Consider the following 27861-nt stretch of genomic DNA (forward strand, 5'->3'; position numbering starts at 1 on the left):
CACAAAAAAAAAAATAAAAAAAAAAATAAAAAAACACATCATAGTAAAATTAATACCTTCTCAGCTTCGCATCGAAGCTAATATATATTAGTCCACAATGTTTTGATAAATCTAATAATTTTTGGTTTATTAAATAATTTTGGTTATTTTAGCTTCGATGCGAAGCTGATGGTATTAATTTTACCATGTGTTTTTTTTATATCTGTTGCCCCTTTTTCTCAGTTTTCACTGGACCGATTTCTTTCAACAATACGCCAAAAGATTACAAATCGTATCTAGTTGAAGACATTACCCTTAAAAATTGAAAAATTTTCTCTCATTCCCCGCAAATGGGGGAAATCTCCAAATAAATTACAATTTTTAAAATCAGTAAATTTTGTCATTTTTTAAACTCTTTTTTCTTAAAACTTCCATAACTTTTTCAAAAATCAACAAATCAACATAATTTTTTTACATTAAACCTTAGATATTTCCCTTATATTTGATATCATTTTTTTGAAATTTTAACACCTGGCCTGCTCACTGGAGGGGATTTAAAATAGCAAATTTTTTACAAAAACTAACTTACTACACTTAAATTTTGAAAATGTTCCGGAAATACTGCGTCCTTTAAACATATACCAAATCAAAGGTAATGTCATNGCGTTAATGATAATTCTTGAATAACTTTTTGAAATTTTTCTTTGTACGGTTCAACACTGTTAACATCACACGACAGTTTTTCTCCCGCCATACACAATAATCTCAGACCAAAACGATTTTTAAATTTATCTAGCCAACCGTCACTAGCTTGAAAATCATCTTTTTGATCTTTGTGTGCGATTCTTTTGTAAAAATACTTGGCTTTCTCTTTCAAAATTTCGCCGGAAATAGGTGTGTGTCGATTACGTTCTTGCAAAAACCATAAATACAAGGCATCTTCAACTTCAGGAAACTCGCCAGTTTTTAATGTTTTGCGCTTTATTTTCAAACTTTCGTTATTTTTGAAAAAAGATTTTATTTTTTCGCTATTTTTTCTTATATCGTGTATTGTAGCACGGCCTACTCCAAATTCGTTCGCAAGGTTTACTAATTTGTCACCATTTTCTAATTTATTTAAAATTTCTAGTTTCTCGACCAAGGTTAAAGTAGTATGTTTTCGTTTTTGTTGTTGCGACATGTTAATACGTAAGTGATACAACACAATATCAAACCGATACACAATGAACACGCACAACACTTCAACGTTAACTGAATAAAAATAAAATATCGAATAGGTTTATCAGGATTTAATCTGTTATTACTTAGTTTTATCTAAGAGTTTATGGCTTACGATAGTAAATTTATAAATAAATACATACAGGTTTAAAGAGCCGGATTACTGGACGTACCGGATTATCGAACGGCCGGATTACCGAGATTCTACTGTACTGTAAAATGAAAAAAAAAATTTGTCCCGACGACTTATCTTCTATGTGCAAATGGCTGTCGAAATTTAAAAAATATTAGCTAATAACTAATAATGTCTTTAACTATCATTTGGTACTAGGCTCCGCCACAGACCTGGAGACCTAAGAGCCTTACGCGCCAAAGGCGCGTAAGCCTCTTCGGGCCGCCATCATAAGTAGGCCACTGATTACGGTAGGAGTACCCGGCTATGTCGGGTACGATAAGTGTTTTGCAGAAAAAATATTGCATCAGAATCAGTGTAACAAAAATATATTAAAAATGTTGTTATTAAAATTAGAAAAATTCAAAAAGAGAATATAGTAACATGTATTGAGTATAAGGTTGACGTTTATTAATGAGGGATTCCCTTTAGCCCTATTCAAAAATTATTTTAGGAGGGTATTTAATATTTTTTACCTTTTCAAACATGTTATAGAATTTATTTGCTAAAAATTAAATTAATGATGAAAAAAAGGACATTATGTCCTTATTTATTAGAAGTTGCCTAAAAAAATATTGATAGCGCTAGTTCACGAAGGGCCCATATCTCCTTTAAATTCACCCCTTGTATACACAAAAATTATTAATATTTTAATTATAATAATTGTGTTACATATTATTGTTATTATTAATATTATAGAATAATTTAAAAAACTTCAGCAGGTTATTATACGTGGGACTATGTAAAAAATTTTATTTTGATAAAAATATTGTTAACTGTGATATAACGTTGGGCAGCATAGTTGTCATAGATGAATCCCCAATTCAAACGATAAACTCATAGACAAATACAAAAAAAAAAGATTATTAATAATGTACTGTTCTGATGATTAAAGTACAAACTTATATAATTATAACCGTCTTGAAATTTATACATAACATATAATATTTCTCGATAAAATATAAAGCTATGTGCAAATACAAAAAAGTGTCCTAATAAAAATATATATTACACCATATAATTAAGGTTCATAATAAACGTATGAGCAGAAATGAATCAATGCGTATGTGGGTTATATCTTACAACACACAATTATTTAAATGGCGGTAGACTTTTATTAAACAAAATTATAACACGAAAATAGACGTATAAACACTAAAAGAAAATATATGTATATACAGTAAGGAAAAATAAAATAATCGAAGTAAACATAATACACGATGACAACAGCGGCGGGGTGTAGCGGTCGTGTAGCGTATCGCGGACTAGACAGTCTGAACTGAACTAACTCACTGACTGATTCTTCCGATATATATATAGCTCCGATAAGGCTCTCGCTAATTCTAGAATATTCTATACCCGCGTAGGTTATCTTATGGCGTTATCGAAGTTTCTCGAAGGTTTTTGATAACGAGAACATTCGAGAATATTCGTTGCGTATGTTTTGGTCGCTACATCACTCCCCTACCAGTGACGGAGTCAAGCGGAGCCTACTTGAAGACGGTCTGGAAAATGGACTCTTCTTCCGGAACGTGTCCTTTGATCCTCCCTGGGAATGGTAATGGGTGTATGTGTCTGGATCTTTTTCGGAATATTTTCCTTAGAGTATTCATCTGCCATGATGTATGCTGGTTTAAGTCTATCTATAGTAACTGTAACTTTCTTCTTATTAATATCAATAACAAAAGTTTTTTCGTTCCTACTTATGACTCGATAGGGACCATCATAGGGCATTTGAATTCCGTTTTTGGGCCCATCATGTCGAATGAATACGTACTCTGTGGTTGCTAGATCCTTGAAAACGAAATTTTTCTTCTCGCCATGTCGTGTACCATTGACTGGTCGGATCTGCTGAATGTGATGTCGAAGGTCTTTGATAAACTCAGCTGCGTCGTCGCACTTGGCGGTATTATTATTTGACGTGAGGAATTCACCAGGGAGTCTAAGTGGCTCTCCATAGACTAATTCTGCCGAGGTGGATTTAAGATCGTCACGCCAAGCTGCTCGGATACCCAATAAGACTGTCGGAAGAGTTTCTGTCCATCGATTATTCTGATGACATTTAATAGCGGCTTTAAGCTGCCGATGGGATCGTTCCACCATGCCATTTGCTGAAGGATGATAGGCCGTAGTTCTAAGATGGTTCGTACCAGTCAGGTAATTAAGTTGCTTGAAAAGGCATGACTCGAATTGTCTTCCTTGATCTGTTGTGATACGAAGAGGGGTACCAAATCTTGCAATCCAATGTGTATAGAAGGCTCGTGCTACAGTTTCCGCTTCTTGATTTTCCAATGGAACTACTTCAGGCCATCGAGTAAATCTATCGATGCACGTGAGGCAGTAACGAAATCCTTCGGAATAAGGCATAATTATTAAATCTAAATGAACATGCTCAAATCTTCGAGACGGTAGAGAAAATGACCCAAGGGGTGCTGTGACATGTCGCGTGATTTTGGCTCGTTGACATTCGACACATGCCCGTGCCCAATGTCTGCAATCTGCGTCAATTCCTGGCCACACAAACCGCTGTTTTACAAGCTTCACTGTGGCTTTAACTCCTGGATGTGCAAGGCGATGTATGGTATTGAAAACTGTTCGTCGAAAAGGCTTTGTAACAAAAGGTCTGGCGATTGAAGTTGATGTGTCGCAGAACACTAAGACATTCGTGCCTGGTAATTCCACTTGCTTAAGTCGCAATCCGGTGTTTTCTTGTGCATACTTTTTCAATTCGTCGTCTCCCTGTTGTGACATTGCTAAAGCAGTGTAGTCTAACGTGTCTGATAATGCGTCCACGCGTGATAGGGTATCAGCCACGATATTCTGTTTACCAGGAACGTACCTAATATCCGTGGTGAATTGTGAAATAAAGTCCAAGTGTCTGAATTGTCGTGGTGTGCACTTATCCGATTTCTGTTGAAATGCGAAAGTGATAGGTTTGTGATCGGTGTATATAACAAACTCGCGTCCTTCCACCATATGCCGAAAATGTTTGACAGCGAGATAGATCGCAAGAAGTTCTCGATCGTAAGCTCCGTATTTTGTCTCAGTCGCCGTGAGTTTCTTGGAAAAGAAGGCGAGGGGTTGCCACTCGTCATTGATGAACTGTTGGAGAGTTGCGCCAACCGCTGTGTTTGAAGCGTCGCTTACAATAGCCAGTCGAGCGTTGTCACATGGGTGCGCGAGAAGCGTGGCTGTGGCGAGTTCCTCCTTGCATTTCTCGAACGCTGAAATTGCTTCTGGTGTCCAATTAATAGGTGCTTTACCTTTTAGATTAGGTACTAAGAGATCACTTAGTGGTGATTGTGCATCTGAAGCTCTAGGTATAAAACGACGATAGAAGTTTAACATACCTAAGAACTGTCGTAGACCCTTAGCTGACGTTGGCCTCTTGTAGCTCAATATGTCAGCGACTCTATCAGGTAGAGGACGTGTTCCTTCTTTAGAAATCATGTAGCCCAAAAACTTTACTTCTGGTTGTCCAAAAACGCATTTTTTAGGATTGAGAACCAGAGAGTATTCGCGTAGTCGCTCAAAAATGATCTGTAAATGTTTGATGTGTTCTTCTTCAGAAACAGATGCCACGAGTATGTCGTCAATGTAACTGAAACAAAAATCAAGTCCACGGAGTACTTCGTCAATAAATCGTTGGAACGATTGTGCTGCGTTTCGAAGTCCAAAAGACATAAAGAGGAATTCGTAAAGTCCAAATGGTGTCACAATTGCAGTTTTAGGGACGTCTTCTTCAGCTACAGGGATTTGATTATACGCTCGAACCAAGTCGATAGTTGAAAAAATCGTTTTACCGTGGAGAAAGTGCGCGAAGTCCTGTATATGACGAACAGGGTACCGATCTGGGATAGTCCGGGCATTTAGAGCGCGGTAATCCCCACAAGGACGCCATGCATCTGTTTTGTTCTTTGGTACTAGATGTAATGGTGATGACCAAGGTCCTTGGGATGGTCGGATAATGCCTAGTTGGATCATAGCTTCAAACTCTTTTTTTGCTGCCTTAAGCTTATCAGGTGCTAAGCGTCGTGGTTTACAAGATACCGGGGGTCCTTGTGTCGTCGGGATAAAGTGTTTAGTGCTGTGTTTGATATCCTTCAGGGTCCCAAACGGTCGAGTGATCTCTGGAAATTCCCGTAGTAAACCGTCGTATTTCGTCTCTCCCACGACGACCTTAATAGATGGTATTGAGCACTTGACGGCGTGACCACGAGTGGTGAGTTGTGTAAGTCCGTCTAATAGACATTGATTGCGCACGTCTACCAAAAGATTGTAAAAACTTAAAAAGTCAACACCAATGATGGGCTTGGATACTTCCGCAATCACAAATCTCCAAGTGAAATCTCGACGAAGTCCGAAGTTTAGGCTGAGCGTGATAGTGCCGTAGGTGTTTATAGGCGTGCCATTGGCGGCTGATAGGACGTAATCGGTTTTTACGCGGTGGCCTGGAACAGCACTACGTGGATAAACACACAAGTCGGCGCCCGTATCGATGAGAAATTGAGTTTGGGAAGTTCGGTCTGTGATGAAAAGACGGCGTGGAAACTGACCGGGCTCACTGGCCGTCATCAGTGATGACCCGTCCCGTTTCCCGATTTATAGTTACAAGGTTCCTTGCATTTTTTCGATTGGGATCCATAACGCCAATGATACCAGCATATTCCGTCTGCGCCATGATGAGTGCGGCTTCGAGATCGTGACCTTGGACGGTAAGTATTTGGTCTTGAGTCCGGAGTACGCGAGGGGCGAGTATTTAACGCAGCCACTTCACTTCTCAACGCTGCAATCTCCTGATTAATATTTAGACTAAGTTGAGAAATCTTAAGATTCAACATGGCTTCAAAAGTGTCACTTCTCGACATTTCTGCTATTTGTGGTAGTAAAGGACCCGATGCGTCTGCGATGTTGTCCGCATGGACAGCGAGATCTTCAAGCTTACTATCTTTCACTATTGCCAACGCTACCTGTATACTTTTCGGTAAACGGCCCATCCAAAGTGTCTTCAATAACGTTTCCGGAACAGAAGAGTCGGCCAGACTTTGGAGATGGCGTAAAAATTGTGATGGTTTACGGTCTCCAATCTCAACGCGTTCTAAAAGTTGGCGTGTTTTCTCCTCTTGGGAGGCACTAAGACGTCTTATCAACTCTTGTTTAATTTTGGCGTACTTACTGTCTGAGGGCGGCGTCATAATTATGTCCTTGACTTCCACTGCGTATTTTGGCGGTAATGCTCCAACTACATACCCGAATTTTGTACTGTCAACAGTGACTCCCGCGCTGGCGAAACTTCCTTCGACCATAGCAAACCAAAGTTCGGGATCTGACGAAATGAAATCCGGTATCTTGACGGCTACTCGAGCAATTGTTTCGTCTGTCTGCGCCATCACGTCGAGGTCACCAATTTGTGGGTTATATCTTACAACACACAATTATTTAAATGGCGGTAGACTTTTATTAAACAAAATTATAACACTAAAATAGACGTATAAACACTAAAAGAAAATATATGTATATACAGTAAGGAAAAATAAAATAATCGAAGTAAACATAATACACGATGACAACAGCGGCGGGGTGTAGCGGTCGTGTAGCGTATCGCGGACTAGACAGTCTGAACTGAACTAACTGAACTGACTGATTCTTCCGATATATATATAGCTCCGATAAGGCTCTCGCTAATTCTAGAATATTCTATACCCGCGTAGGTTATCTTATGGCGTTATCGAAGTTTCTCGAAGGTTTTTGATAACGAGAACATTCGAGAATATTCGTTGCGTATGTTTTGGTCGCTACACGTATATTAAAACCATGCGCGTGGACTTGAAAAAAAAAAAGCGAGCTAAAGGCAAAAATTTTCCGACCTTTGGCAATAATTTCTTGGAGTCTGGTGACCAAGTACTTTCTTTGAAAAAAAAATTTTGAAAATCCGAGCACGTTAAGTAATTTTCCCAGAAAAGCGTTTTTTTTNAAAATTTTGAAAATCCGAGCACGTTAAGTAATTTTCCCAGAAAAGCGTTTTTTTTCTTGTTCTATTATATAATAAGATATAATAGGACGCGTACATGTGTTATTGGCATACAGAAAAATCGTTATTTTTCGTTAAAATTTGATGAATTTCAAACTCTTGTAGCGGCCAGAGTTTTGGTGGAATCTCGGATTTTTGACGCTTCCTCGGCACGTACAGAACGCCGTGGTATGATTGCGAATCGTAAAAAAAATTGTTTTCATGTCGCAAGAATATTAGGGGGTGCGCCCTGGCATCTTAAGCACGTGAAAAAAAAGTTGAAAAAAGTAACTTTAAAAATTGAATTAGCTTAAAATGCCAATATTATCAAGCGACGAGAGCGATAAATAGTTATTATATCTAATAGGCGAATCTGTAATACTTGTGTCTTTCACGCTTAGTGTACGAGGTTCGAATTGACCTGTAGCGATTAATTTTTTGCATTTTTGCTTTTATTCTTTTTGAGTTAGAAAAAAAATTTCAAATTATTTGATTTTAATCTCATTTAGATTCATTAACTTGAATAAATATCAAGGATCCCATCACTGTAGTTTCCCCTCATGAAAAGAAATTTCTTATTCGTGTTAATATTATTTTACTATGTATTTTTAATTATGGCTGCGATTTATTTTCCCCCCCCTCACTTACCTACTTTTTTTAAAAATATGTCAAGTGATTACAATTCGTATTTAGTTGAAGATATTACCCTAAATAATTGACAACAAATATTCCTTATTCAATTAAAAAGTAGCTTAATCAGCTTTTTCCATACAAACAATTAAAATCATTAATTTCAAATATTCTTAAAGTATTTATTAACGAATTAGATTTGATATGATAAAAGTATTCCTTATTATTTAAAGTAAATAATTTTACTTTGTAATTTGTTAATCTTTTAACTCTATTTGTGTTTGCTACTATATATAAAGAACTTTTTGTGATGCCTATTATTCATAATTTAATATTACCTTAAAAAAAAATTTAAAAATATGAAAAATTACCCTTTTTAAATTAAAATTTATTTTTGGGAATTTTCCCTGTTTAAAGATAGGAAAGAATTTTGTTCAATTTTGAAGAGCAATGTCTTCAACAAGGTACGATTTATGATCTTTTGACAATGTAGTTCGATGAATGCGCCTAATATTTTCCATTCATTGAGAGGATTTAATATCGGTTTGAAAATTATTAAAACTTATGATAATAAAATATTGAATCCAGTATAGTCTGGACAATGTAATATACATAGATACGGTCGTAGGTGGACTGTTTAATACGTTTACTATTTAATTTATAAAATGACGTAAGACTTTTAATTTAGTTTATAATTCTTTATTTCGTACATACATTTTGGCAAACGTATCGTGCGTCCTTCACAATAAAAAATTCATTGCCCCACTACATTTAAAGGAAAAAGAAACCGGGCAAAATGTGCTTATCTTATAAACAATAACATTTATATAAGATAAAATTGATCGAACTGATACTTTTGAAGGCATTAGAGACTACATGGTGATTAATAGATATATTATTACTAAATTAAGAGTGGCTGTTATAAACAATGAGAATAATAACAAAAGACTGCATAATTATATACACAGTCCGGTTCTGTTGGCGAGTGTTTCGCCATCGCCTATTACTGAACCAATTCGCGTTCTCCGCGGGCATTCAGTGTCTCGCGAACTGTCGGACGAGGAGAAGTAGCTGTGTCGTTATTAAGTTCTATTCTATTATAAATAATGTACATAGGTAAATAGTAAATCATATATTAGTATTGATTCAAAATTAAAATAACTAAAACTCAATTACTATTACTATTTTGTGATGCATATTCTACTAATCCATTATACTTAAGTTTTTTTCCAAATTGTAGTACTTTCTCAGTTTCAATATTTTTTTCTTTGTTAGGTGCCAATTTACACATTACTATACCTTTGCAAATAGTTGCAAAGGGAAATTGTCCCTGAAAAAAATTCAATCCAATTTAGTTATTTATTTATGAAAATTATTAAAATAAATAAATAAATATTTTTAAAAATAATTAATAATTTAAGTATTACAGTGTGTCCCATTAAATATTGGCATAATTAATAAGTTTTGATCCAGAGAAAATTTCGTTATTTTTTAGCTTCGATGCGAAGCTGAGAAGGTATTAATTTTACCATGATGTGTTTTTTTTTTGTGTATGTTGCCACATTTTCTCAACTCTCACTGGACCGATTTTGATGAGGAATATGTTATAAGGTCACAAATTGTACCTAATTGAAGTCATTACCCTTAAAAATTGAAAAAAATTATGTAGTTCCCTGTAAATGGGGGAAACTTCCAAAAATATTATAATTTTTCAAATCGGTAAATTTTTAATGTTAAAAAAGTTAATATTTTGTGAATAAGTTATCATTTTATATACCCCTTATGGGCTGGTAAAGAGTCAAATGTTCACAAAAATATACTAAATAATAGGTAAAGACATCAAGCGTTTATAAAAAAAAAATTATATTGATTTGTTCATTTTTAAGAAAGTTATAGCAGTTTTAATAAAAAAATTGAAAAATTTTTGTAAATTAGCGATTATAAAATTTGTAATTTTTTTGGAGGTTTGTCCGTTTTAAGGGGAACGAGGGAAATTTTTTCAATTTTTGAGGGTTATGTCTTTGACTAGATACTAAGATAAGGTGTTGGAACTTATATTATTTATTGTAAGCTTTAATTTGACATATGTTTTAAGGACGCAGTATTTCCGGAACATTTTCAAAAGTTAAGTTATTTCTAATTTTTTATATTATTACTAATTACATATAAAATAATAATTAAAAAAAAAAAAAAATTGTTTTCAAATTATTACTGATTTGATTTTTAATATGTTCAAAATAATCAGTCCAAATTTTCATTTTTAACCTATTTTTTTGGTTCTTTAAAGTTGATAAAAAATTTTCGATAAAGATTTATGAAAGTTTATAGTAAAAAAAATTGAATATATTACCATAACTTTTAGCTCAATTTCAAGTTTAAAATTGACATTTAGGCCAGTCAACAAAGGAAAAATTGCGGAAAAAATTTCCAAACAAATTTTGTTTTTTTAAAAATTGAATTAAAATATGTATAATGACATACTAATAGTCCTCATGATTGGAATTGAGCTTTTTTTTTACAGCCTCGAAAAAGTTAAAAAATATGAGCTTTTTTAATTTTCTCAAAAAATATTTAACTTACAAAAAAAAGTTTCGTACAAAAGTTGTTTAAAAGACAATTATAAACAAAAAAATTATCTTATATTTTTTCATTTAAACAAATATTTTTCGAGTTACATTACATTTAATATGAGTACTAAAATTTATATTCCATTTTTTTCATTTTACGGTTACTTTTTATCATGTTATACTTACATTAGACACAATGTTATAAATGCATATGTGTGTATGTGTGAGTTTATTTATTTATTGTATCATTAAAGTGTAGTGTATATTAATATACAAGCGATAGAGTAGGTAATTGATTTGACGCTATATTATTTAAACCCAACTAAACGCTAAATTGTACATTCCGAAACAACAATCATATTATGTCAATTGCCACCGGAATTTCTGGTAATATTTTTATTTTTCTTTGCCTTAATCCCAAGTACTCGGGGTCGGCCACCCTTATCCTAAGCTTCCACTTGACACAATCTACCACATCTTCTACGCTCACATCAGCTGTCCTCAAATCGCATTCAATAGCATCCCTCCATCTCTTTTTTGGTCTTCCTCTATCTCTTCTTCCTTCAACATTCATTTCTATAACTGTTCTTACAGCTTTCGATTCTTCTTTCCTCATACCATGACTAAACAATCTAAGTCTATTTTCTGTCATCTTATCCACGATTGACGCAACACCTATACTTCCTCTTATATGCTCGTTCCTTATCCTATCTTCTCTAGTCACTCCACTCATCCAACTAAGCATTCTCATCTCTGCTACACTTATTCTCTGCTCTACTTTCTTATCAACCGCCCAATACTATGAACCATACATCATAGCTGGCCTCACAATTTCATACTAAATTTAAAAACTATAATTAGTATTTAGTCATATATTATATTTTAAAAACAAAGGACTACTAATCAGGATATAATTAAAGAAATAAGAGTTGATGTTGCTTTTAAATATTTCACCAATTTCTCTAAAGGAAACACTATCTACAGATTTGCATCGAAGCGTTTCTTATGATAGTGATTTTAATCACTGTCAGATATCATCTATACTTGTCCCATCTATGCCTCGTCCACACTGTGCCTCGACCCCACTGTGCTACCGTTTTTTTTTTATAATTCATTTTAACTTGTATCAGATAAATTTATAGCTAAAACTAGGTATATAATACGCTGGTATTAACATTGTACATACACTTTATTATAAGTATTAAAAATTTAATTTTAACTAGCATAATCAATGACATAAAGAAAATATTATTGTGCTATATTGCTATATTACCTACTATACTACGTTTATCTAGATGGTGTAATAGAAGAAAATTATTTGGTGGACAATAAATGTCCATATTCTGCTCTGCACTCGAGTAGTGCTGTAGAAGCAGTAGAAAATAAACTAGTAAGTATCAAATTAATTAAGTAATATTTATTTTTAAAAGCTATACAAATTTAATTTTCAATTACAATATTGCAAGTTCGAAAATTCTAAATTAAAGCTAAATGAAGACCATGTGTACTTTTATCAAGTAATAGGACAATTACACTCTACACCTAGAGAGAAATTTTTTTTTGTAATTTATTCTACCTAATGGATAAATATAGAGGAGATATAATACAATCAAACATTTTGGAATGAATAATGTATAATAATGTCACTAATATTTTACTTTCATAGGTTTTACATGGAGTGTTTACTTCCAGAGATTGTAGATCCACAGTTCCCAAAGAGATTACTGAAATCAGATGTAAAAGAACAAAAAAATATATATAAAATAATTAAAAATTTGTTTGATCAATTTTTGTTCTTTTTACCATCGACTCTATACCGACTATTTGCAAGGCAAAACCACACTGCACTAATAACTAACAGATGACTGTAAATTAAAGGTGATTGTGTCATGGATAGGAACAATGCATTAAAAGATATAAACAAATTTTTATTCTTTTTTTTCGATCGAAAAGAATCGATTTACAACTAGTAAAAATTTAAATAATTAGTTCCCCAACAATTTCAATTATATCTAATATTTTAAACTTAACCAAGTAATAACTACATACATATTACTAGACATTATTATTATATATTTCACGTAACAATTAAAAATTAACAATTTTAACGGTAAGAATAGAACATATACGTTTTTATTTTTTTAGGGCTAAATAAGAACTTTTCAAAAATTATTATAAATATACTTTTTATAGAAAAATTTTTTATCTACAAAAAAATCCAAATAAACTTTTTTGCAAAAGCTAAAGTTTTTGAGATTGACAAAAAAAACTAAAATATCACCCTTGGGGGTTATTTTTAACCCCCTTGGGTCACGTCTTACAGTTGACCAATCGTCTCCAAATTTTGTACAATTTATTTATTCATATACTCAGATAATTCTAGGAGGTGGCACTTACAAATCTTAAAAAAAAAACCTTTTATATAGCTAAGGGTCACCCTAGTAGTTATTTAAATAAATATAAATTAATAAAATAATAAGCCCGTCATGAATTTAATAACTTATAGTTTTCATCATATACGTTAAGTTGAAATTCAGGCTACGCCACTGATTCTGAGCTGAGTAAGGGATCTAGAAGTTTTACAAGATATTATTATACTTCATTAAGAGGACTTCACACCCTCGTGTGTTGCCTCCGTCTCCACGTACGGCATAGTAAATGTTCGTTCACCAGTTTCAATAGTGTGCTGTTAGTTTTGATATTAGAACGAATTTACACATTATCATACTTGTAGATAAGAATATTATCCAAAATGATTAGAACCAAAATGTTCTAAGTCGTGTGTGTGTGTGTGTAAGATAGTTACATTTACGAATGTAACGTCCTCATAACATACAGTTATTTCTCCGTAATTTCGAATATAATCATAGCTTTGAAATTTTCAACAAGAATATATTTTTAATTTTTGAAGCATTCATTTACAAAACAATTTCAAACTTTTAAATTTATTGGTACAAATTATTTTTAATTAAAATCATAGATTATTATGACTGGTCGAGAACAAGATATGTTTAGAAAGTATGAATCGGGTATTGCTAAAAGACAAAAACACGGAAGAATGAAGAAATAATTAATAAACAACGAGGCTCCATTAATAGATTTATGTAATTGAAAAAAGAAAATTTAGATGAAGAAAAGTCGTTTAAAAGTGATGATAATACTAAAAAAAATAACTTAAAAAGTGCCGAAGGTCAGTCGACTATTATCAATTTAAATGAGTGTGTTCGGTCGTGACGAAACAGTTTGGTGGGTGAGCGTCGGTTTTCATCTCTTCAACAAGAGCGCGACATGCTACAACTGGTTTCTGTTGGGATAGTGTGTGGCAGTGGTCGTGAAGGATTCATTCGCGCTCAATTAGTCGGCAAATTTTCGGTTATATCGACGCCAGGTTATTTTGGGTCTAGTATTGCCTTGACGCCACAGTGTTCAATTTGAGTTGCTCAACGGCTTGTTATATGTTTACGGTGTTTTTTTTTTGTTGCCTTCCCTGCATCTGAAGTGTCACAATGTTCATCAGCTTCAAACGGCAGTTGGTAATTACTAAGAATTTTTTATTGTTTATTTAACGGATTTACAGTCCACATAATATATGTATCAGTTATAAAAAAGGGATATATGTTATTTATTTTATTAGTAATTTATGCTAATTTCATTTATTATTGGCTCTTGCTGTTTGTTATTTTTTTATAATAACTGAAAATATTGTGATTACTGTATACGTTGTTTTTCTTTCTATCTAGTATATTGTAAGGCTCAATTTCCACATTTTTATATTCTCCTTTCCTTCCGCTAAGGCATGGCCAAAATACGTATGGTCAATCGTATTTATTAAACAAACTAAAAGATTACAGAATTGCAAATTGCCAATACTAAAGAAAATATAGCCAGCATTGCACAGAGTGGAAAGATTCAGTAAATTGGCCAAATAATATAATCCAAGAAGTTAAATACAAAATTGGACCTACACATTTAAAGAATTTTTACTTTCCAGCTACAATTCAAAGCGATGGACCTCAGATATAATTTTCTCCAAAATTCTTTTATCGAATATTAGCAAATAATGAAAAAGTAGATCGTATTTGGCTTGTATACTCTTCAATAAAGGATTGCGTAAAACTTTTATAAATGAAAAATGCCATAGTGATTTGGCAACAGTAGGTATAAGTGACTGGAGACATATGTCGGACAATGTAATATTTCATGAAAGATCGCAGCACCACATTCAGTCTATAAAGTCTTGATTCGATTTAAAAACTAGAATAGAAATGAATGAAACAATCGATAAAAAACATCAAGCTTTAATAGAAAAAGAACAAAATCTTTGGAAAAATGTACTTATTCAAATTTTATCAATTATTAAATTTTTAGCTTCAAATAATGATTCTTTTAGAGGTTCTTCGGAAGTGCTGTATACTAAGAGTAATGGAAAATTTCTCGGTGTGATAGAGATGTTGGCTAAATTCGATTCTGTTATACTGGAACATGTAAATCGAATTAGAAGTAAAGAAACCCATGTTCATTATTTAAAGCATGACATACAAGATAAACTCATAAAAATAATCATTTGAGTTCGTATATTTATAAACAAAAGTTATTAATAAATATTATTAACAAAAATATAATTGAAAACAATTTATTTTAAAATAAGAAAAAGGTATAACTATTTTTTAGTATTATGATAACTTTATTAAAAAAATTATTATTATTAAAAAAAATTAATTGTATTATGAACAAATTAAGTAACTAAAATTTTACTAGGTATCCTCGCTTACCAGGTAGCGCAATTGGAAAGCTCTCTTCATAATGGTGAGGTAAATGAGGTTCAAATCCCAACCACTGGAAATATTTTGTTTCAGTTTCCAAATTTTTTTTTTTAACGCAGCATTTGGAAATAATTTATTTAAAAATTATTTTGAGTAACAAATTAAAAACTACTTAGAAAAACATGGATATAGTGAAATAATTTTTGGTTTTTTTACAAAAATTAAGTTATTTTTAACACGCTTATATTAGTTTCACGTGTATGTTTGTTTGTTGTTTGTTGTTTGTCGTTTGTAAGTTTGTAACTCCACGCGGCACGTGTTATTATGTCGCGTATCCCGTCGTGTATGACCTTGAGACTATACTGTTGTAACGCATTCGCCCCACCCCGCTCACCACTCGTAGAGAACAATATTTTCCAACCCGTAGACGCGCGCTTATCATCAATTATATATATATATATAACAAATTTTTATTGTAATTGACACAGCCCCGCGTCGTTTTACGCCGCGGTGCAAAGTCCAGCAAGTGCCGCACGGCCGACGACGTCCCGCCGTTAATGATACCGTAGTCTTCTTCTCGTTGTCAAAGTGACGTCAACAAACCGATCCGCACTCGCGCACTGTTGTCATCTACACTACTAACCTTTTGACGCCCGAGGATCACGCCGGACATCGCGTCGTCAACGACAGCAAAAGTGCCGCGATATTACGCGAAGATCATTATATTCCTACCGCCACCGCTAATATTAATATATATATATATATATTTATACATATATATATTAATATTTATACGTATATACGTATATGTTAATATTCATTTATATATTCCTACAGCCGACGCCTCTGCCGCCGTATATGCCTCGTGTATAATGTTCCCCCCGCCCACAAAATACGGCTATACCTCATGCATGATACGTTTACTTACTTAAGTCCCTTTACATGTATATATATATTCTAATTACTATTAAAACTTATATATTAATACGCTTTATTCTCATTAAGAGATATGTGGTGTATTCATTCCGATTACGGGGGATGATTCCCGTATCATTTTTCGTCACTAGCCGTTTCTCAGACTCTCTCCCCGGAATCGAACCCTGTATTCCCGTTACCCGTTACAACCATGATATTGATAGTAACTATTATCATAACATAAAACTAAAAAGTAAAAAATAAATATAGTTTAAAAAAACTAAAAAACACGCTTTTAAAGCACATTGAACTAAAAAGTTCAAAATAATTTTTAAAATAAGCTTAAAACAATATTGAACGAAAAGTACTAGAATTATTGTGATAAAAGCGTCGGGCGCTCAATATACGAAAAATATGGCACGAAGCACCCACGCTTTTATCACAATAATTCTAGTACTTTTCGTTCAATATTGTTTTAAGCTTATTTTAAAAATTATTTTGAACTTTTTAGTTCAATGTGCTTTAAAAGCGTGTTTTTTAGTTTTTTTAAACTATATTTATTTACTTTAAACGCTTAAATTTCAGTATTATAATTGACACATTTACATATGATGACGTTAGTAAAAATTATTCCAAATAATTACATGAAATAACAACTGTTTATAAATAAATACAGATAATAATTTAAATTTTAACCATGAACAATTTTTCCTTAAAATGTTCAAATTTTATTAATAGAGAATGCAGGGCAAATTGACACTTGTTGTAGGTGGTCACCTTGGCTTGAAAACCATTAGTAATGTTTGCGAACTTTTAATAGAAATATTTTTGAAGTTAATTAATTGCGATAAAACGCGACAAACACATGTGTTTGTTTTGAATCACACTTATAACATCTTTTTTCTTAGAAAGACATATCGTTGTTTTACGGCGTATGGTTTTAACTTAAATGTGAATAAAAAATAAAACATTTTTATTACAATAAATGATGAAAATTTAAGATTTGAAGATTCAAAATTGAGAAGTTCATGAGGGATTTTCAATAAAAATAAATTTTTGAAATTAGTTTTCGCTGTTTATTTATGAAAATTTTAGATGTTAAATAATTTGATTATAATCAGTTGAACTAGCTCAGTTATTAGACAAAATAAACATAATAATTATTCAGGGCATATCTTGAGGTTCTATTTACCCATTTAAATATTTTTAAAGTTTATTTTTATTCATATACTTATGTCGTAACACAATAAAAGAAAAGAAACAAGTCTAAATGTAATTGTGATGTGTACGAAGATGAATATGAGGATATGGTGCTTGGTGTCTAGGTATTCACGTGCGTGTTGTCGTGCTCGGCTGACACTCCGGGTTTGCTGTGGGTGTCGAAAGGCTGTTATTATAGGAAGGAAATAAGGGTAACACCTAGGTACGAGGTGCAGACGAAGTGCAAGACACAAGTACTCTGAAATGTTGTGGAAGAGAGTAGATAGGTTTAAAAAGGAATAAACAAAGACTTTACTTTAAGCAGTATGCCGGACAGCGACAACCGAGTACTGAGACTGATGAATGACACAAGGCACTGGAGTCGACTGACCACGATAGTCAGGTTTATTGGGTTTTTATAATAATTAGAACTATTGCCAAATTGACAATAAATATTATTTGTTAATTCATCAGTCTCAGGCAGCGGATGTGCTGTCTGTATTTTATTAAAATAATTCTCACGATATTGGTAACGTGACACCATCTGTAATATTATATTATTACATATAATATTAACATATAATATGATGTTATCATTTGTACATGTATGTCACATATCATGATTATACAAGATCACCAAAACAGGGTTCTCTTATTTAAAATACAAAATAACCCTTTAACTATACGATAAAATCTCCCCCTTGTAGAAATTATTAAGAAACGCCTACATGCAGGGACCCCATTTTAATTAACCAATTAGAATACAAAGCCTCAGCTTCCAGAATCACGGTAGAGATCGCTGGGCTGGGGTAGCCAGGGAAAAATGGCTTTTTATAGTCTGAAGGGGGTCATCAGACTATAAAAAGCCATTTTTTCCAATCTAAACCAGTTCTTTTGATGATTTTAAAATACACAAAATCTATGACACTCTACTCAAGATTTCACTCTCCGGGACCTAGTCAATTTTTTAATTAATTTGGACTTAAAATATTTTTCTTTAAAACTAAATGACACTTAGAAATTTTAAAGTGAATTTTGTTTTGGTGAATCTTTTAATTTAATTTAATTTGTTCAATCATTAATAATATTTTATTTTTCTTGTTGTGAAAATAAACATCAAATAATATTTTAAACATTACATCTTTTTAAAATTATTTTATTTTAATAACAAATCCAACCTAAATTTAGATTTTATTTAATAATAAAAATTGATTGTGGCTTTTCTTGTAGGGTATCTAGTATCGTTGCTAATGTCTTTGTTTTAACAAACATCGCGCTGGCAAACAGAGTAAAGGTTGCAACTAGATATTATTCTAGAATTAGGTATATTAGATTAGAATATATTTGTAAGCCTATGCGTATTGGTTAGCTAGTCTCGTTGCTAATGTCTTTGTTTTAATAAACATTGCGCCGGTAGACAACGTAGAGAAACTTACGAATATATTTTCAGTGTTTAATTTTTGTCTTGGTGATTATTGTGCCGCATCCTTTCAAGGTGTTTTATTTTAGCATCGGGACACATTGGGCCACCACAATTCCGCCTTGATAAATTTTTTACATAGATATAGATATTTCTGAATCTTGTTTTGGCCAAGCCAGAGGAAAATTTAAGAAATATTGGTGTCGATCTCTCAATAAAATATACTCTCTAAAAAATACTTATTCAATAGACGTAAAAAAATCAAAATTGTATTTATAATAAAATACAGAGTGTTTAGAATCTTTTACAAGTAAGATCAATTGTAGACTTTGTGTAATTAAATCATATCATTTAAAGTTTTGAATTGTTTTTTGTAAGTAATTATATAGACTATATGACGTGTAGTGTAAATCGTATATCGTAGTACGTTTAACGCGAAAATCAACACTGGATTACTTGAAATATTATTGTATTACATAGGCCGTAAGGTAAGTACAATTTAACCTATACTTTCGAACCTCCAACAATCTATTGCGTGATAAACCATTAATAATTAGTGAGAGAAATAATTAATGAGAAAATTAATTTAAATAAAATTGAAGACAATTAAATCTAAAAAAAAACTAATAACTATAATAAACATAATAATTTACTATCTACAAATTTCTAGCTTTTATTTTGCTTATCTTTTCTTTTCTTTCTTTTTATTTTTGGTTTATTACACATCACACTTGGTAGAACAATTAAAAATTTTATAGTGCATCCAACATTTTATAGAGAGACAGTAGGTAACACCTTAATCGGGAAATACATCTACAATAAATTGATTAATCATTACACAAATTAAGCTAAAGTATATCAACTTGCCAAACCATACATTCGAAATTTATTTCTTCAATATCTATCACCTAAAATATAAATTTTTAAAATACTTTATTAGTTCTATGAAATTACAATATGTGTTCATGGTACATTATTTTTATGTATGTGTAGAACTGTTGCAATTAACCTGAAAAAATTTAATTACGTAAGAAAAAAATTAACAGTCTACTATCTACGTTATTCATATAAATAAGGTATTTATTTTTTCGTTCATTAAAAATCTGGCCACTACGTAATGAACAAGAAATTACCATACCAACAACTAGGAATAATAAAATGTACAATATATATATATATTGTATAAAATTATAATAGAAATTAAGTCCAAAATCATTTAACTTTATCAAGCTGTAACAGACAAACGGTTGATCGGAAAAAAAGAGGGCAAAGTTGTTTGTATTTTTATTTTAATACATAATAACAAATTTAAAATAGGGGTTCCCATTTCAGAAAATTCAAGTTAATGTTTTTTAACATTAACAATTTAACATTTTCAATGTTTTAAACCCTTGAAGGGTTCAAATCTCTACATGTTATTTTAGAGTTTTTTGAATTAAACAATATTTTCCTTACCAAAAATAAAAAATTTTCAATAGTTACCGAGAAAATGTCTTATTTTAAATGAATCACCCTGTATTCATCTGACATACTTTTTTTAGCTTCGATGCGAAGCTGAGAAAGTATTAATTTTACTATGAAGTGTGTTTTTTTTTTGTGTCTGTTAACACTTTTTTTCAGCTCTCGCCGAGGCGATTTATTTCAACGATACGTCAAAAGATCACAAATCGTATCTAGTCAAAAACATTACCCTTAAAAATTAAACAATTTTCTCTTGTTCCCCGTAAATGGAGGAAATCTCCAAATAAGTTACAATTTTTAAAATCGGTAGATTTTGTCATTTTTTTCACTTTTTTTTCTTAAAACTTCCAAACCTTTTTCAAAAATCAACAAATCAACATAATTTTTAGCTTCGATGCGAAGCTGAGAAGGTATTAATTTTACTATGATATGTTTTTTTTTTTTTTTTATTTTTTTTTTGTGTCTGTGAACGCTCAATCTCAGCTCTCGCTGGACCGATTTTAATAAACAATGTGTCAAAAGATCACAAATCGTATCTAGTCGAAGACATTACCCTCAAAAATTGAAAAAAATTCCCTAGTTTCCCGCAAACGGGGGAAATCCCCAAAAAAATTACAAATTTAAAAATCGCTAATTTTCGAGTTTTTTTAACTTTGAAATTTGAACTAGCTTAAATAGCCAATTTTTTCGACCGACGGTATCGACGTACGGTTGCCGAGTTGGTAAAACTTATGTTTTACACGCTTGGGGTACGAGGTTCCAACCCGCGTATAGCAATGAATTTTTTGCATTTTTTCTTAATTCTTTTTAAGTTAGTATAAATTTTTATCTTATTTAGATTCATTAACTTCAATAAAGATCAAGGATCCCATCACTTTAGTCGCCCCTTGCAAGAAGAAATTTCTTATTCGTATTAAAATTATTTTACTATATTTTAGATTTTAGCTTCGATGCATAGCTGAGTAGGTATTTTTTTGTGACTATCATTTATTTTCTCTGCTCTAAGTCGACCTATATTTTTCAACGATACGTCAAATGATTACAATTCGTATCTAGTTGAAGATATTTCCCCCAAAAATTGAACAAAAATTTTAATTTATCAATGAAACAGTTACTTATCCCATGTTCTCCATGCAGACAATTAAAAATCATTCATTTCTAATGTTTTAATAATTTTAATAATGTATTTTATAGTAGTCGAACAATGAACTCGTCATCGTAAAGGACGGCACGATGCCCACGCAAACATGCGTATACAAAATAAAGTATTATAAACTAAGTTAAAAATTTTAAGTTTTATCTCGTTCATACTAAATAAATAGTTAAAAGTAAACGTATTAAATAGTCCACTCTGAGATCGAAATAGAATATTCATTAAATCTTATGTTTGCTAACATACCATTGTAACTTTTATATTATTTAATTCTGTTCAATTATTATTAGGAATAAAAGCAACTCTCTTACTGTTAATAATTTTACAATTTTATTTTATTTCAGATATGTTTGATAATATTATGGCAGATTTTGAAAATGTTGTTAATCCATCAACATCAAAACATTTATTTTCTAATATTACATGTCAGAAATGATTTTTGAATGATTTATAAAAATAAACAAAATATTTTTCAAATATTATTTACAATTATATTTTGTTACTTATTATTACGAAAAAATTATAATGTATATTTCGACATTTACATATATGGTTCAATTAATATTTTATATTAATTTTATTTCTTAGCATCGATGCGAATAACATTACTATGACTACAATTCGTATCTAGTTGAAGATATTACACTCAAAAATTGAAAAAAAATTTTAATTTATCAATTNTCAAAAATTGAACAAAAATTTTAATTTATCAATTAAACAGTTACTTATCCCATGTTCTCCATACAGACAATTAAAAACATTCATTTTTAGTGTTATCAAAGTATTTATTGACGAAAGAAGTTTGATATGATAGGTTTCAACTACAAAATTAAATCATTTTACTTTGTAATTTAATAATTTTTTTACTCTATTTGTGTGTGCAACTACTAGACTATAATATTCAACATTTTTTGGTAACATGTTGCTATATAAATCATTTCTAAAAAAAATGATTGTTAGTTTCTCCTGAATTAACAATGGATTTGTTGAATAGATGGAGAATAATTATATACTCTCTGGCTCACATCCGTGGAAAAATTCATTTATGGAGGAGAATTTGATGGAGTTAATTACTCAAGCAACATGGGAGGATAATGCAAACTCTTTGGTGAATTCTCACTTAGATTCACAACCGACAGAAAATTCAAACATAGAAGATAGTCTGATGGAGTTAATTGCTCAAGACACATTGGATCATATTGTAAAATCTATGGTTGATGATGATAACGAAGAAATAAAACGTTAGTAAAAATCATTTGAGCATTATAATAACATATATTTAAAAAATTATAATAATAATAACAAATAATGTTTTTAATTATAATAATTATAAATTTAGGAAACATTGCGTGTTGGAACAATGATTTTTACAATGATAATTATTTATTTAAAAAATTTAAAAATGATATAATGATTGCAATTGTAAATTTTCATAAATTATAATATAAAAATTACCATTGTAAATGTGTTGATTTTAAATAACATAGATTAAACTACCTTGTATACTTCACTAGTCATTGCGTTGTACTTGAAAATTTTGTCATGTAATATAAAACAATATGCTGACGTATCGTTTGGTATAGAAATCTTGGTTTCGAATTCAATTCGAACGTCTACAGGAGCACTTTAAATTTTTTCATTCTGTTCGAACAATTAATGACAATCAAAGGAGCGGTATGTTTGAATTCTTCATTAGTTAAAATAGGATCACCATTTTCAATATTATAGAAGCTATCTTGAAATGTTGAATACATTTGATATAACGCTGAATATTTATCATTATCAAAATCAATATTTAAACTGTCATATGGAAAAGATTCTGAATTTTAAAAAAATTTGAGTGATGATAGAGAACAGTGGTCGAATCGGGTCATATCTGCAGATATATTGTTTTTACGTTTAGTTTGAAACGCTATAATCACATATCTAGGTTTTTCAGTATGTGTAGATATCTTAACGGCCCACGAATGTTTTGTTGATTGTGGTAAAAACGGATATTCAAATAACTCTCAACTTCTAAAAGCGAAGTGGTTTACGAGAATCTAACGTTTTCAAAAGTTTCAATCTAACACTATCCTCTACGTTTATATGTGGTATTCTCCACATTATTTTTGCGATTTTTATTTTACTATTCGCTCGCTCACATTTTAATGCGTTAATATCCACGCTGGATCTATGCAATATAAGTTCTTGTCGAGAATTGATTATAATTTTACGATGATCTTCCGCAAACCCAATGATTAATTTGAGAGGTATACAACTTCAAATTTCGACTTACTGTCACCGCTTTCATTCTATCCAGCGTTCTGATATTGGTAAAGGTTTGCCGTTTGAAAAGAGGCATAACCTTTCGTACATGTTGTTATACCAGGTTTTTTTACTTTATCAAGTTCAACTGAGTTTAATTCGTAACGAATTTCATCAAACAGGAACATAATACCGTTGTTATTTAATTTTACAAATGACACACTCTCACCAATTTCCATACTTTTCTCTATTTCGCCTTCGATGTATAGCAGCGATTCACTGGGAAGAGTATACAAATCTTGATGTTGTATCGCAATCCGTATTTCATCGTTATTCGACAGCGCATTACTAGAAAATGGTTGATACGAATGATACTCAAATTTTGTTATACTTTCTTCGAAGTACGGCTTTTCGTGTATGTTCAGAATGTCTTCCATAATGTTTTGCGAGCGTGTAACCAAGGTTCAAAAGAGTATTCAAGCTTTCTCTTGTTAACACTGGAAGTTTTGAAACACAACTGTTGTCAATGTCGAGAAAACGTTTTCTTTTAACGTTATATTGTATTCCCATAACGTATATGAACACGAACTGTTACACTTTCACCTCTGAAATCGACAAGTTCACCGTTCTGATCTTTAATTTCAATTTTTACGTTGTTTATTTGATTAGTCAATACGGGATAATATATCAGATTATTAGGTGATTCTACAATTTTATAGCCGGGAGACACCAAAGGATAAAACTCATGAATCGAACACATTTCGCTTCCGTTCACAATTGCGCCATGTACAATATCACACTCTACTTTTATACACGATAACGGGTTAATGTTAGCCAGACTCGTACACTATACCACCTTTAAACATTCGTTTATTGAATCCCAATAACTCTCCTATGCTACTATTTGATGTGAAATCTATTGTTTTATCGCAAAACATTTCCGATTTCAATGTATTCACATTAGATTTCAACTTGAAAATAATATTATGTTTTTTCAATTCATCCGAGAGATATTTACCTATATCATCTAGTTCGTAAGATCCTACTGGTATTAATAAATTAATAAACGATCCATTAATGGACATTGAATTCCCGAGATTGACTGCATCGGTTAAAACACGAAAATAATTTTTTTTTTCACGAACGTTTGGTGTAGAGTTGCATGCTTGTAAACTCCTTAACTGGTTTGCTATATTGTTTTTTGTTGCTGTTTGGTTTTTACCCATACCTAACTGATTGAATTAACACTATTTACGTATTATTATAATGTATTATAATAATATTTAATTATTTACTTCGGTTGTTTCACTAGTGGCGTTGAATCATATCGCGTGTGGTGCTCGCCGTACATAGGACAAGTTATAACTCGTGTACTTTGGATACGTATTAACTCGTTCCCCGAAAGGAATCTAAACCAGCCGATAAGTTAAGGTAAGAGGCTTTAAGCCTATTCAGTTTTTATTTCTAATTATATTGGATTTTAGTTTTAACTCGAAACGGTAAAGTCTCCCTTATAAATTTTTATTGTTCCTATAGTTATTTGAACAAATTTCATTTGATTTCAAACCATCCTGTAGTGCTAAAGTATCTATTTCAAAACCTCCTTCGCGTAATTTACGTTTAACTTTGTCGTCTAATCCTCCTATAGAAAATCTATCTACTGAAGGTGATGCTCTTCTTGAATCTTCTTCTGAACTTTTAAATACAACTTTTGGTAAACTAGGTGACATCAACAGTTTTCTAGGTCAGTATAGTCAAACCTTATTAAAGTTAGAGCAAGTTCAAAATCCAATTTCTGATTTTAATACAAATTGTTCCTATCAAACAAAAATCTATAATACAGTCTTCAGAATTTCAGTCTTCATTTACCAAACAGAACCTCAATCCACCTTTTCCTCTATCTCGAAAATACTAGATAGGTCTAGAGACTGCCTTACGTCTTATTACCGCCGTCATTTGATGGTATCAGTTCAGAGGATCATGAAATATTTTTGGAAAAATGTGAGTTTGCCGTAGAGTGCGCAGACTCAACAACACAGGAAAAGCTTCTTAAAGGTATTCAAGTACGTTGTGACGTTCACCGATAACTAACCGTGAGGTTATCACCGATGAAGCACATAAACCCAAACGAAGTTGGATTCACCACTAGCCGAGGCTCTACCAGACCGGAGCATAGTGGAATTTTAAATATAACTGACACATTTGTTATTTTAATTTACTAAGTTTTTACCTTAACTCTAGGGGAAAAGGAATTAAAAACTGGTAGACAAGTAGTATAAGCGATGATGTTCTATTTTATATAATGAGTTTAACTAAAATAATAATGCCCAAAGTACAATAAAATAAATGTCAGTTACAAATGTTCAAAATAAAATAAAATTACAAATTCTTTTATATAACATATTTCAAGTCATAGTTAAAATTATTACAAATTATTAAATGAGCTAAAGGACAAATAAAATAAAAGGGACATGAGGGAGAAAATAATCTCTGACACTGCTGTATTGACTATGTTCGATTTGACCAAGTGACAGGATCGTACTTTCCAATATTGAATAAAATAAAGTGGTTATCATTGTAATATTGCTCAAACTAAGAACCTGACATCGGTCAATATGGATCTAGGCCTTTTACACCGAGCCTTGAGACTGCTAAGCACGTTTAGATTGGTCCAACACATGTGAGGTTTTATTACACTCAACATAACAAAAATAATGTTAGAATGAACGAAAATGATATTTTACAATAATTTACCAATAGTCAATGAGCAGCAAATATGCCAAGAGATCAGATAGAATAATCATATTAAAATATTTACATAATATTAATGTCATTTTGAAGAAACCTCGTGACAATGCACGAATAGAGGAAACAATGAATTGGACAAAAATAAAGAAAAACGAGAATGCTGTACAAAGTTACCAAATTATATTATCATGACATCCAGGCCGTAGCCAACAAATGAATCTTCACCCATGGCTCGATCGCCAGGGCCAAAAGTGAAAGTTAGGCAGCCATAAGATGTTCAATATACGCAAAACAAAATTAAGTAGAAGGCTGGAGACAGAATAGACGACCGGCTAAAACACATTTGAACAAAACGGCCAGACCACTAGACGGCAACGACACACATGGACCGGAAGGGGAAACAAACGCCGATATCAGTGCATGCCTCATTGACAGACATCTGGGACCGGTTGAATGATTGACAGTACTGTAGTGGTCAACTGGGCGTTTAGTTATCACAATGATAATTTGTTATGAACGATTGTACAACAGATAAAATAGAAAAAGGGAATGTGCGACTGAATTATTTAGGAAAATTTAATTATGTTATTACTGAATTATAATGTTCAAAATTAGTTTTTATTCACCACGAAATTAATACTATCTAGACAATAACACCGCATTACCAATTGCTGAGCAATTACACTTAATTATATATTGTTCACAATAACTAATTTAATTAACTAATGTGTTAAATAGTACTATTAATGATTAGGTCAATTTTTTACGTCACAACGTCTATCTGCCAAAACTAGACAAGCAATCAAATTCAAGGAAATCTAATCGTGGACTGACTTAAAAAATACTCTTAAATCCACTTTAGAACCACAGAGTACAACTACTCATCTCTACCTAGAACTCTATTGTACCAAACAGGCTCCTAATGAAGATGTCATTTATTATGCCAATCGTGTAGAATGTCTACAGTCACAAATTTTAGAACAAGAAACAAATGAAAAACTGAAGTAGCAACAGCCCTTGAACAAAGCCTTAAAGCTCAAACAGTCCAAGTGTTCACCGGAGGTTTAAATAATCTTAAAGACTTTATAAAAGCTCGCAAACCACCAACATTAGAGATAAATCCATTCAAGCCGCCCATAAAGAAGAGCATGTCTGAAAATCATGGTACGAATCTAGGAAGTTGACTCCTACAACCGGAGAGAAGTCAAAAGTTATGTGATTGAATTGTACAAAAACTGGTTATTTAGCAAAAGAGTGCAGGTTTTCTTCGAGTCACACGCATAGACCATCAAATTTTAGTTAGCCTAAATCTAATTCACTAAGCTATCGTCCTACTTAGCTCACTTTAGAGGTATGCAGAAAACGCCAATGGGTTAAC

At 31.9% G+C, this 27861-nt stretch overlaps 1 protein-coding gene and 2 long non-coding RNA genes across 4 annotated transcripts in view; 1 reads left to right on the top strand and 2 right to left on the bottom strand.

Moving 5' to 3' along the window:
• The window catches only part of LOC126902759 (uncharacterized), a 62064-nt gene that overhangs the window by 3227 nt on the left and 30976 nt on the right, over positions 1-27861 (bottom strand). Inside the window, exon 2 of one of the 2 annotated variants that reach the window (XM_050680369.1) lies at positions 9192-9339. In XM_050680369.1, coding sequence (XP_050536326.1) covers positions 9192-9339 — 148 coding nt within the window. Of the gene's footprint in view, positions 1-9185; positions 9340-27861 lie in introns of both variants that reach the window. The other variant, XM_050680368.1, reaches the window with a different exon arrangement.
• On the bottom strand, positions 2462-7164 carry LOC126902765 (uncharacterized). Its single transcript, XR_007703313.1, has 2 exons — positions 6867-7164; positions 2462-2524 (listed from the first exon to the last, which is right to left on the bottom strand). It is a non-coding gene; the product is annotated as an uncharacterized LOC126902765 (long non-coding RNA).
• Positions 9022-12612, top strand: LOC126902767 (uncharacterized). Its single transcript, XR_007703315.1, has 3 exons — positions 9022-9125; positions 11872-11966; positions 12243-12612. It is a non-coding gene; the product is annotated as an uncharacterized LOC126902767 (long non-coding RNA).

The sequence above is a fragment of the Daktulosphaira vitifoliae genome, unplaced genomic scaffold, assembly GCF_025091365.1.
Source record: "Daktulosphaira vitifoliae isolate Bord-2020 unplaced genomic scaffold, ASM2509136v1 Scaffold_3, whole genome shotgun sequence".
Lineage (NCBI taxonomy): Eukaryota > Metazoa > Arthropoda > Insecta > Hemiptera > Phylloxeridae > Daktulosphaira > Daktulosphaira vitifoliae.